At 40.3% G+C, this 12,977-nt stretch overlaps 1 protein-coding gene across 2 annotated transcripts in view; it reads left to right on the top strand.

Moving 5' to 3' along the window:
• LOC119914376 (WD repeat-containing protein 7) overlaps positions 1-12,977 on the top strand; it is a 127,567-nt gene that overhangs the window by 44,879 nt on the left and 69,711 nt on the right. For both annotated transcript variants that reach the window (XM_038733659.1, XM_038733660.1), the window contains exon 19: positions 9,572-9,669. In XM_038733659.1, the coding sequence (XP_038589587.1) occupies positions 9,572-9,669 (98 nt within the window). The remainder of the gene's footprint in view (positions 1-9,571; positions 9,670-12,977) is intronic.

The following is a 12,977-nucleotide window of genomic DNA, read 5'->3' as shown; positions in this document are numbered from 1 at the left end:
ATGTTATTTTCCTTTTAAGCTAATGAGGAGACGTTTCTTTCTGGATTTTAATGTGCAAATAAAATGCACCTCAGAAGGGAGGAGGTATCTCATGTAGCCTATTTTTTTATATTAATGTCTACAGCTGTAAAATTAAGACACAAAAGACAAACATGAACAATCGTATCTATAATGATTCTGAGGTCATATTAAAACGGTTTTCCTGCCATTAAGGCTTAGGGGGTGCCATAAATGTAAAATTCTGTGGCGAGCATCATAACCAAACAAATTACTTTCCCCAAATCTAATGGTTGTAGTTCTTCCCCAGTAGACTTATCTTTGGGTGTTGTTTATTTATTATCTGCTCTAGCTTTTCCAACTATTTGTTCGAAGATATGGTGAAAATAATGGCCCAATATGATGTGAAATTACATATTTTTCATTGGAAAAAATTTTCTTGGGGGAGGACCCCCAACCCCCCTGACCACGACTACGACAACAACCACCAAAACATTCATGTAAAGCTCACATAAAACTATGGCAAAACACTGAAATTTTAAGCTATTCTAATGTGCATCGCATGCTCATGGACACAAGAGCAATGCTGCTGAGACATGTTGTGTTGGGGTTTTATATACAGACATACCATGCACTAAACGCACACAAAATATTTCACTTTACCTCCGCTGCTGCAACTCTGTCCTAGGGGAAACACTGTTGAGTCATTTCATATCAGAAAAAAAGAAGAAGTTGGGGTTGATTACATTTTAAAAATGTGCTGCTTTGGCTCTGATGTAGCCTCCTCTCTCTGTCTGTAGTTATGATCATGGACATCTCAGAACTTTGAACTTGAGTAAATTCACTGGATTCACCATGTAGAAAACACACCCCTGATCCGTCATCAACAATTCCAGCTGAAAACAAAATAACAACCCAAACAATGTGGAACAGAAACTGAATTCAAAGCACAGAAACACAGACACTGTTCACATACACAATGATGCCAAGTTCAACCACTGTCAAGGCTGTGTGCTCGTGTGAAGCTGATTGTTTAGTCTGTCTGAACTTTCATTGTGCTGTGAAAGATTTAACACGGAGGTCGAGGTCCTGCTGCTGTAACGCCAACATCACATTTCATCCTTTCGTCAAGCCTGCACAGAATAACGCTGCAGGGAGGGCAAATGAGGAAGAGTCAGAGAGGAAAACGGAGAGAGGGAGTGAGAAATATGTCTAAAGGTGGTGAAATTTTTATTTTTCATCAGCCTCCTCTGACTTTTATTTCACCTGTTTTCATTCTGTAATTTAGTTCTTTTTAATTATCTGTGGTTAAACAAGTAATCAAAATCTGTAATGATGAAACTGCACAGGTTCAACCTTTTTAGTACTGTCAAGTTAATTTTAAACATTAAAAGCCACTTAAATGTCTCTTTATGTTATGGTGAAATTAGTACAGATGGGATATGGTTGATTTACAGGACCCTTTGTTTATAATAAGTGCTGAGTTGTGAAAGCCAAAAAGCTTTAAAAAAAAAAAAAAAAGTCCTTCACCTGAATTTTATCTTTTTAGTATCAAATAAATAGACCTGAGCTGTTATTAAAGAGGAAATACATTTTTTTAACAGTATACAGAATAATTTATTATTGGCATATAATGTTAATGCATGGTTAGGCCTGCTAAGATTTATTCTACTTGTGGCAGTGAACACGGCACACAGGCCTGCTGATACCTGCTATTTTCAGAGATCTACAGAACTGTGGACATACATTCCCACACAGACACACACACTGGGAGAGCCTCTTGTTGTAGGGCTGCTTGCTCAGGTACAATGCAGTTACCCACACAGTGGCTGTCCAAAAGGTACATACTGTAACTGAAGTGTAAACTTGCCCCACTTCACACACTTTATAGCCATGAGGCCACGCTTCCTACAGTCATTGCTCCCTCACAGCTCTGTTGTAGTTTTTTAAAAATATGCTGGGAGGGAAGGTTCTAGCAGAATTTGATGATATGGTTACCCTTGTTTTTAGGTCAAAGTCAAGTTTCAAGTCCTTAAGGGCAAGCCTAAGGGGGCTTTCACACCTGAAAGTCCGCACCAAGGTCTGAACCAAAGTTCATGTTTTGATACATTTTGATACATTCGGTTAGTTTTGGTTTGGTTTCACACTGCAATTCTGCGACCGCACTAAAGGACTTTACAATGACACTCTTGCGTCCTGTTGTCATCATCTATGTGGGCTGTGTCTCCCTATACTTGACATTGATTGGTTTATTAAACAGTTCAGCGGGTATCTTTGACAAGAATGAATGAATAAAAACAACATATGCATATTTGCAACTATATTGATTTTATTATAGCATTACTACCTGCAGCACCAACTATACTAAAGGCTAGTTGCAATTAAACGTCCTCGTTACATTATAACGTCGCTAACAGGAGGAGAAGACCACAAGCGATTCTTCTGCACCTCCGTTTGAGGAGAGACCAAAGAGATGGGTGGCAGTGATCTTCTATAGTGATGTAGTAGTGTCACAGGAGATTTATAATTGTGTACTTATTTCAATGCTTTTCCCCGTGCATTTGTTTGTTTCCGGTTTATACGGCAAACGCTGAACTTCCTGTAAATGTTCTTAAAGTCCGAACCATCCAGAAAAAATGTTTTCACACCAGAAACGAACCGAACCATGGTTCAGTTTGATCCGGACCGAGACTACCTCTTTTCGTCAGACCAAACTCTTTTTGGTTCAGACCAAATGAGGTAGGTCTTAAAGCCCCCTAAGTCAAGTCTTGAGTCAACTAGGACCAAGTCGCAACTCTTGTCAAAACCAGTCTGAAGTATGAAGATGTTGAGAGCAAGTTGAAATCAACTCATGGCTACATTGGAAAACCAATCACATTAAGCTTGATTGCGGTTGTTAGTCATAGTGAATACTGATACGAAAACATGTCCTGGGTATGTTGAACTTCCTTCATAGTCCAGGCCCCTGGTCAAGTACCAGATGTTCTTAAAGCCAGTGTTTGGTTGGTCTGTTCTGGACTACTGTAGAAAAATGGCGGTTCAACCTGTGAGACTCCGTAGAAGAGGACCCACTCCATCTGTAGATAAAAGCGGTTCATGCTAAGGTACCAAAAACGTGATAAAACAAATTTTATTTTCAGGTGATTACACGCTAGAGCCTCATAAATATTTCTCAGGTCACGATGTATGCACCACTGGACTCAATTTATTAATTCGTAATTGTGTGACTTTCAACTGGACTTTTGTTTTGAAATGTAAGCCATTAGGTGTACAGTTATCGGACTCATCATACACCAAGTGGTTTATTTCTTTCTCAGAAATAAATAACTCCTCTTCTAGTATATTTTGATCATAGAAGGTGATTGTGCACCTGCAGATGGAAGCTGAAGACTTCTTTATAAACTCAAACAAGCATCTTGCTGTCTCCACCTTGACACTCAAAACCCGTGGTTGTGAATATTTGAAAATGTTTGGCTTTTTCATGTTCCCCATCTTGCATTTATGACAGTAGGAAAGCTTCCACCCTGTGTGCTGGAGTTTGAAAGGAAGTGCTGTTTGAACTCTTAATCTGCCTTCAGATGATTTGCTCTTCGCTCACCGCGAGGTAGGGCACAGCAGAGGCAAAGCACAGCACAGGTATACGGCATCTAAAAGTGAGCAAGGAAGCTAAGCTAACTTTAGCATTAGATTTAGCTTGTATACTATAGTAACTATATGCCTGTTCACAAGTGTGGTAGCCCCACTCCTGACATTGCTATGTTTTACTTTTCAGGCGAGATCGTGGTATGTTTAGAGTTCAGGAAACTCAGAGATGCTTCAAACAGAGTTTTTCTTCCATCAGTCTCTACGTCGCATACACCTGTTATCTCATTGGTTGTGCTTTGAAAGGTCAGCCTAGCTTTGAACATAGACAGGCTTACAGGCCATGACAGATCTTAGCAAATGAAAAGACAATACTATACAGCAGTATACAATACAAATCAGTAATGCACAGACGCAGTGTATGGGCAAGTGTGCACCTATTCTTTCCACCCCAAACCCCAGTGCCCTGCTGTCACTGTTTGCAGACCATCAGATCTTAAATAGGTTGTAAATGGACCCCAGACTTCAGCGAAGGGCTTCAAGGGCTATGAGCTCCAGCACACTACTTATCCACTGTGCAAAGCTATGGGTTCCTCTGACACCCACATAAGTAAAATACATCTCCTAGCACATAAGAGCAGAATTTTAAGAAGTTTTAGCTTTTTAGAAGGGAGATTTGTCCAGTCTACCACTGCCGCCTATCCTTTCAAAGAGCGTAGGACAGCTACAGGGGCTGAGACAGCTGAGACACATTATTCTCTCTGTGATTATGCACCCTCGCCAAAACTGCCCGCCAACAATAATATCTGGCCCGCTGACAGATTATGGTGCTTTGATAGTGGCAAAAAATATAAATAAATAAATACTTTGATAGCGGTGCTGAAATAGATCTCAGTCATGAGAGCAAAAGTTACTCACATAATCACTTCTTCTTTACTGGTTTTGCCTAAAAAATAAAAGCGTGAGAAGCTTGTTTGCTTGCTGTAATGCTTTGCTTGGAGTTGAATTGAGAGCTTTTATTTGAAAATTCTGAACGACATTAAAAGAGTCCGTTTCCTGCTTGAAACACCTCTGAAAGAGCCGTCAGAAAACGTGATTCCCCTAAATGTCCTCTGCCTGGAGATACTGGGGAAATGAAAAGGCGTCCGTAGGTTGATGGATGTGGATCAAACACCAAAACACACACACTGCAGCACGTGCCATAATGTGAGCCTGAGAAACTGTCAATCTGCAAAATCCATTTGTTGAAGAGGGGGAAAAAAATTATCCCATGGTGGGGTTGAACACACAACCTTCAAGATGAGAATCCTGCACTTCACCGACTGAGCTTATGCTGACGCAAATTCTTTGCATTGATGCTTCATTTAATCCATATAACTATACAGCACAGTGTTTCGCACGGACATTTATTACTGTCGGACATCGTGCTTACGCTGTGAACATGAGGTGATTATGATGTTGCTGTTTGCAAAGTGGAGGAAGAGAGAGAAAACAGCGAGGGTCGAAGAAGAAAGTGTCCAAAGTATGGCATTATTTCAAGCTAAAAGAAAACAACTCTGTAATGTCACAGTCTGTCCACCGTAAAACGAAACTTATGTCGCCTCGGCAACCGCACAACAGCATCTGATCAGAAAGCAGTCGGTGTTCTGCCAGCGGACCACAGACAAGGTAACAGCAACTTTAGCATTTAACTGAAATCAAGATTGACTGTTGAGTTGAAGCCAAAGTAAGTTTCAGTCCTCAGCTGTAGATGTGCACACATGCGTTTGTTGTTCTCCTTTTTGGGCAGTGAGTTGTAACCTCACAGTCAGGAGTTAACTGGGTGTCGGGGAGCTGCACCTTTTTACTCCCCTCCAGCTCAGACGATCCCTGCCACCTGCGTGTGCTAATCCATCCTTTTACCCAGATTCTTTGTCTTTATAATTACGATCTTTATAATAACAAACAGCTGTTTTGTGTGCAGGATCGTTCATTTCCTGTTTCACATTTCCCTTGTGTTTTCCTGACAAAACTTGGTTTGGAGACCAGCGTCGGGTGACAGAGCCACTGTCAGCTCGTGTAGTGTGTGACCCCCCCCTGTCACCGATCAGTCACGTAGTGTGAACGCCACAACGACTTCAAGACTCCCGTCACAAGACAACGAGTTGTGTAGTGTGAACAGCACGGCCATCGACCGACGCTGAAAGTCGTGTAGTCTGCACGAGTCTTTAGTATAACTTATATAACAGTGAAAGTATTTGCCTTATCACAAAACTTTGATAGCCTTCAATTCATTCTGTTCCATTTCACTTGGTTGAAATGTAGCCTGTGGTTTATTTTAAATTGTTGTTCCTTGGCCTTATTAGTGGTAAGACACCTGGATAAGTTAAGCCACATATTGTCCTACTGTTCATTTTTACATTTTAACACAGAGGTCATTCTCCAATTCTGTATTCTTTTTAATAGTACTTTCTTTCACTGTCTTAGAAAGTACTGCACAGAATTGTCACTAGTTTGGTTGAGTCTGTACTGTCAGTGAATATATCTTAAAGGGGAGATTGCGTACTGATATTGGGACTGTTGTGGTTGGAGCGTAGTTGCATAACTGAAAATACCTAAAAGAAAATTTGTCTGGTTGGAATTTCATACCTACTTTTTAATTGATCAGAGCTAAACAGTTATCTGTTTTCCACAATATCTCCTAGTGTCCTAATGCCCCAGTCATACCATACACTGAGGGAGCTCTGCTCGAGAACTAGAGCGAAATCTGGGTTAAAAAAGTACTGTTATCCAGGCCTCCATCTTCCTAGTCAGCGTCCAAACTGTTTGCAAAAACATTAAAATAACAGCAAATACCTTTTTATGTAAAAAAATAAAAATTAAATTAAAATCATATCTTTTTTGCATTAACATTAACAATGAAAGATGGAGAAGTCAAGCTCCTTCTGCTGCAGGACATAATTAAGAGTATGGCAACATGTCCTGTGTGCTCCCAGAACAGGTGTCCTTCTGTCCTTTTCTTCAGTTTATCTTCAATCTTAAACTGTCCTCACATTTAAAGACCCTTAATCTACACATGTCCATATGGGTTGTTTTTCACTTTCCAATAAATATATACACCTCCTGACTGTGCCCCACAATTCCATGCATTAAGTTTGACTTGTAGTTAGATAAAAAAAAAATTGCAGCTCATCCAATTACACCTGAGGCACGTTTACAGTGAACGCTCAGTATATAGTTATAAGTGAGTTTATTTATTTATTTTTATTTGGTTTGAATTGAATCGGTTAAAATGGGTGGGTTTAGATTTTTTTTTTTTTTTTTTAGACAACAGCCCTAAGCCCCATTATCCAGTTTGTAAGTCAACTGGTTAAGCCCGAATGTGTCCGTTCCTTGATTATTTAATATTTTCCTTTAGTCTGTAAGGGTCCACCGATCAAAATAATCCAAAACAGCTTTTCAGAAAAATTAATCCAAGTTGTGAATCCTGTCATGTGAAGTCCATCTCTCTCTGTCTGCTAACTTCTCTGATCCCGCACCATGTTGTTGTTTTCGTGAAGTTGCTGCCTTCAAAATAAAAGCGCATAAGCAGTCTGTCAGAGCTAGATCAAATGAATGACGTGTATTTGATATTATTTGATCATTTTTACATAAGTATTATTCTGTTTGAAATAAATAAACTGTTTCATAGTAGTTTCCGTTTTGTGCAAAAAGAATTAAAGGCCTGTCCCATATGGACGTCTGTCCCAAATTAAGGCAGGGTCAATTCAGTGATTTTAGCAAATAAAAGCCCGGGCTGTTGTTCAAAGTTTTATGGTACTTCAAGAATAACTGCAGCAACCATGACTCTTTTAGCAGTATGACATGTGAGTTTTGTAGACTGAACCTAGTCTTTAATCAGTAATAATTAAACAGGTTTTACTCAAATTTGCATGACATAGTTTTACGTATTTATTACTGAGACTGTGTGGGTTTCTTTGTGTGTGTGTGCGTGTGAAAGGGGTTGTCAGTGTGTTTTTTGTGTGCGTTATAGTGAAAGGCAGCGAGAGCAGGTGTGTGAGTCGGGTTGAGTGAGGGGGGCATGCAGGTGCACATGTTCATGTGCTCTATTGTTCTGAATGGTTCTCACTGGAATGCTCTCTGTAGAATAAAAGAGGCGCGTGTGTGTGTGTGTTTGTGCGCGCTCGTGTGCACGTCACACAACAGAAAAGCATATATTGGCAGTTTGGGATGTTCAGTACATTCCAGGAGTTTACCTCTATTTTCAGTTTTCCACACATTACCTTTTTTTTATACTTCTACAGTACTTCATCTACTGTACTCAAATAAGGGTTTTAAGGTGGATTTTCCCCTTTCCGCCATTTATGTCTACGAAGTAATAACTGTACCTATATAGCAGTACTGTAAAGTACTTTCCAGTATATTTATTGAAACACTTGTGAAACGATTACTCAGAAAACAATCAAGCTACCCCTTTACATTTACCTACCTTACCTGAAGAGGTAAATTTATCCAATAGACATGTTAATAGATTATATTTATCCATTAACAAAATGCGTAGTGAGTGAATAAAAGAAAACTTTAAATCAAATCAGTATTTGGTGTGACCACCCTTTGGTTGGCCCAAACATCTGAGAGAACTCCCCACAGTCATCTGTGGATTTGAGCAGCCTCAGCTGTTTCTCTCTCTTCGTGTAATCCCAGACTGACTTGATGATGTTGAGATCAGGGCTCTGTGGGGGCCACACCATCACTTCCAGGACTCCTTGTCCTTCTTTACGCTGAAGGTATTTCTTAATGACTTTCACTGTATATTTGGAGTCATTTCATGCTGCAGAATTAATTTGGGGCCAATCCTATGCCTCCTTGATGGTACTGCATCATGAATAGGTATCTGCTTGTACTTCTCAGCATTGAGTAGACCATTCATGCAGCCCCAAACTTGCAAGGAACTTCCCCCCATGCTTCACTGTTGCCTGCAGACACTCATTCTTGAACAGCTCTCCAGTCCTTCAGTGAACAAACTCAGATTTTGTCTCATCAGTGCAGAACACCTGCTGCCATTTGCACCCCAGTTCCCGTGTTTCTGTGCGTATTTGGGACGCTTGATTCCATGTCAGAGGTATGGATTTTCGGCCAAGTCTTCCATGAAGGCCACTGTTTTCTGCAGCTCTGAGCTGATGGCACTGCCGGACATCCTCCCACTGCGAAAGGAAGCAAACAATGATGTGTCTTTCATCTGCTGTGTCATATATGTGTCACATAATCCTGTTTTAAAAAAAGGCTATCTCTGTAGTTCCCACTATTAGAGAATGTATGGCAATGATGTCATGATTTGTCAATATTTATTTGCAACCCAATGTGGCCATCTTTACACCCATGTTAATGAACCGTTTGTATAGTTTGCAATTTTGCGCCTGGACGGAAGTGTTTCTACCCTGTTTGTAATAATGCCAATAATGATCAAAGTCAATCTTTGATCATTATTGCATTATTACAAACAGGGTAGAATGTACCTCCATTCTAACACTTTGTAAATCCCCTTTGTTTTTCAGAATATCCTTGCACTAGATTTTTGGCATTTTAATGGCTTATTGTAAAGCTCCCTAGCAGTGATTTGTTGCCAAGCAACTGTTATTGATCACTCCATTGATTGTTTTATTGGAACTGTTTGTGTGTCTCTGAAAGTGAGACGCCTGCAGTCTGTTCAGACTCAGGATTGTGTCCTCCACCCAAAATTCAATAGGCTGGAGCCTGAGAACACACACACACACACGCGCGCACACACACGCACACGCACACACGCACACACAGACTGAAATTCAAGCAGTTGGTTTCAGGAAACAGAAATAAAAAAGTTGTTTGTATGAACTCCTGGTTGTATGTATGTATGTATGTGTTTCGGAGTGTGTTTCTTTGTATTTTGGTGTTTGCGTTTGTGTGTGTGTGTGTTTGTTGGCCCTCCTCTCTTGTCCCTGCTCTTTCATGCCTTGTCTTTGTGATCCTCCTCCAGGCCTCCCAGACCAGGAGGAACCCCGGAGACTCCTCGCAGGACGCCGGCTGCCCCCCCTCAGCCCTCCAACCCGGCGCTACAGGCCCAGATCAAACAAGGTAACTACAAAAGGAGGGGGCACTCGCTTCACACACCCCCAGGGCCTTGCGGGGAGGGTGGGAGGGAGGAAGGGCGGGGGTCTGATAATGTAGCCCACCAGCAATAAAACCCACAGAGTTATAGAAAAACACAGAAATATCACAGTAGGAAGCTGCTGCTGTTTCCTTGGTCAGCAGGTCTTTAAAAGGATGTTCTGCTATTTTTGACAAGAGGGTGGAGTTGTCTCCTGGACTACAAATCTCTGACTGCAGCTTCTGGTCTATTCTCTCTCAAAATTATTTTTATGCGTGAAAGACTAACAGTAGATTTTTTCATTTAGTAAAACAAAGGAACAGTCTTGCATGTAAATACTGTGAACAGCACAGTTTAACCTCAGTCTGTACCTACATTCAGTTCTGTGGCCTTGCTCAGTGGAACTTTGTAAAGAGTTCTCGAGGGATTCACATTCACTTTGATGGGCTTCAAGTTCAAAGAGTCATCTTCAAATCTTTAGACCGTCCTCACAAGAAAAACAGCATGGCTTAAATTTAAAATACCCTATGTCTACCTGACAAGGGCCTCTCATAGCTGTGTGAATTGTCTGTCAGGAATAAAGGAAAAGGTAGTGGACTGTTGTTATAGTACTGCAAAACGTTTTGGGGAGGAATTTAGGATGGCTGAATGGTCGAGTAGGTTTACTTTGACACAGGAGACCAACCAACCAATTTGTTTTAGAAGCCAGAAGAAAAAAGATATATTAGTAGAGAGACAGGAGGATTTCACTTAGAAAAGGTGAAAAAAAGTCTTTCTTTGCAGAGAGAAACCTGCTCTGGTTCACTGTAGGGGACGTTTTAACCAGCCATCACCATCTGCCTACCACACGCACACACGCACACGCACGCAGCTACCTACCACACTACAACAAGCTCAATACCTACAAATACACACACCAAAAATCCAAAAGTCCATGTGAATACAGACGCCGCACGCACACACACTCACTCACACACACATATGCCATGGGTGGCACCCTCTGGTGTTGGGGGGGAGGCAGGGTTTTAGTGCTATTGTCACGCCTTAATGGAGGCCAAGCGTGACAAGCATGTGGACTTATTCACGCCACACGCCTATTCACCAGCATTCAGGGGGAACACTTGGCCGTGACCTCTGCTCAGCCAGCTACTCCAACCTGGCGTGTGTGAGTGTGTGTGAGTGAGTGTGTGTGTCAGAGGCTTTGTGAAGGAGAGCACCGTTAACCCTGCTCGCTGTCTCTTCTCACATGGAAATAAATGAGGAAGCTCCTGTAATATACTGCAGCATTTCCAGTGAGATGAGATATATATATATATATGGCTTTTGCAGGGTTAGTTTGACAAAAACAATCAGTTATAAGATGGCACCTTCAGGATTGGTCAAGAAAAGAATCCGCAGTTTAATGGATAATCAAAAAATATCTTTAGTTGCAGCCCAACTTCCAACTATTTCTGCCTATTTATTGTTTCAGTACACCTGATTATACAGTACTAATGTTGACATTAACTTATCTATCATAACGACCGCAATAGTATAGCAATTTGTGTGAATGCTAACAGTCTAGAAATGACTGCTTTAGTTAACAGGCTGCATTTTTATCCTCCATGTCCCCACTCTTTTATAATGGCACGGCCTTTATGACAACCCAGGATTCTTCACGAGTACACAAACACAACAATATGTCAGTAATAGCTGGATTGTTTAATTGGCTCTACTGGAACAAAACAAACAAAAACCTGAGAAGAGAGACTGGAGTGTTAAGAGGAAGCTTGACGCATGGCCGCTAATTCTGCACTATATTGATGTCATGTGGGCGACTTCTTAATACTGTTCCTGTCAACATCCAAGTTGTAATTGCAACTGGGAAGCTCTGTGAAGCACTAAGAGGTAATAAAATGCTTATTTAATGGGCATGGTAAAAATATAGCACAATACTGACTACACCATGGGTTGTTGTTGTTGTTTTTGGCAATGTTCATTAAACTAAACTATATTCAACTGGAATTTCTGTGTGGATAACATATCTGCATTAGTGTGAACAACAACAAAATCAGAATTCTGAGGCGTCAAGATGTTACAGTTTTACATTTTTAAGTTCCAATATTAACACTACTAATGTAATAATGTCTTGTAAGATATATGAATATTAAAGTGTCATCTGCAAAATCGGCTTGTTTTATGATGTTACGACCAGCATCCAAGCATTCTTTTCATTGTTTTAGCAGCTCATGTAGCTAATCTAGATAACTCTAGCACTGAAGCCCAAAGACTGACTTTAGTACCCTGTCATCATTGTACAAACTTTACTCCAAAGCCAAACTTTTGTGTACTCAAGTGTGACCATTGTGCTTGGTGAAATGGCTTCCCTCAGGTCTACAAAGAGCAACAGACCATTCATGCAGCACTGCTGCTAAGACTGCATTAAATGAAGTAATACTAACATTTGATACATCACCTTTTTGAAAGTCAGTTTGGCCTCCTGAAATAACCAAGGTGGTAAAAACAGCTTAAAAAGAGCTGCAGACCAAAAGATGCACTCAATATTTACTCTCTTAACAAAGTTTAAGTCTAAGATAACAATTACTAATAAAAAGATCATGTATTTCCCAAACTGTACATGTTGGCGGTTTTGGACAGTTTGGAAAAAACTCCCTAAGTTTCTCATTGTTTGATATTTAATAGCAATAGTTAAAGCAGAACTAAAGAGAGTCTTGTAATTACTTTTTATATACCGTATCTACAGTATATAAAAAGTATTATAATTAATTACTAAAATCCATAAATGTATATATGATTATTTTCTGATGTTACCACCATCATACAAGTCTTTTCAAGTACTACAAAGCTCACCCATTGGCACAGTACCAAAATTAGATGATACGTAATATAAGATGATGAAATTATCTTTAATGTTTGTTATTTCCGCACCAGTGCTGGCAAACTGCTGTTGACTGCCCTCAGACATACTGTCTATTTTCCAAATTTCTTTCTCACCTCTTCTCTGTTTCTCTCCTTTTCTTTCTCTTTCTGTCTCTCTTTTCATCTTCACACTGCTGTTCACTGCATGGCTTCAGCCTGCTGCCTGTTCTCTAGAAAAAACCTGTTCAACAGACATGCTCTGTCTTACTTTCACGGTATTTCCATTCTATATCTTGTGTTTGTTCACATCTTTCTTTCGCTGTTTCAGGCTTCCTTCTTTTCTTTCTTTCTTCCTTTCTTTACCACAATGGATGTAATTTTGCTCTAACTGTTTTCTCTGTTGTGTTTGTGCCACGTTTTCTCTGTGGTAGTTACT

The sequence above is a fragment of the Micropterus salmoides genome, unplaced genomic scaffold (assembly GCF_014851395.1).
Source record: "Micropterus salmoides isolate LMB-PRFRI ecotype aquatic unplaced genomic scaffold, ASM1485139v1 Ms_hic_scaffold_20, whole genome shotgun sequence".
Lineage (NCBI taxonomy): Eukaryota > Metazoa > Chordata > Actinopteri > Centrarchiformes > Centrarchidae > Micropterus > Micropterus salmoides.
This window is presented reverse-complemented; position numbering and strand designations above follow the sequence as displayed.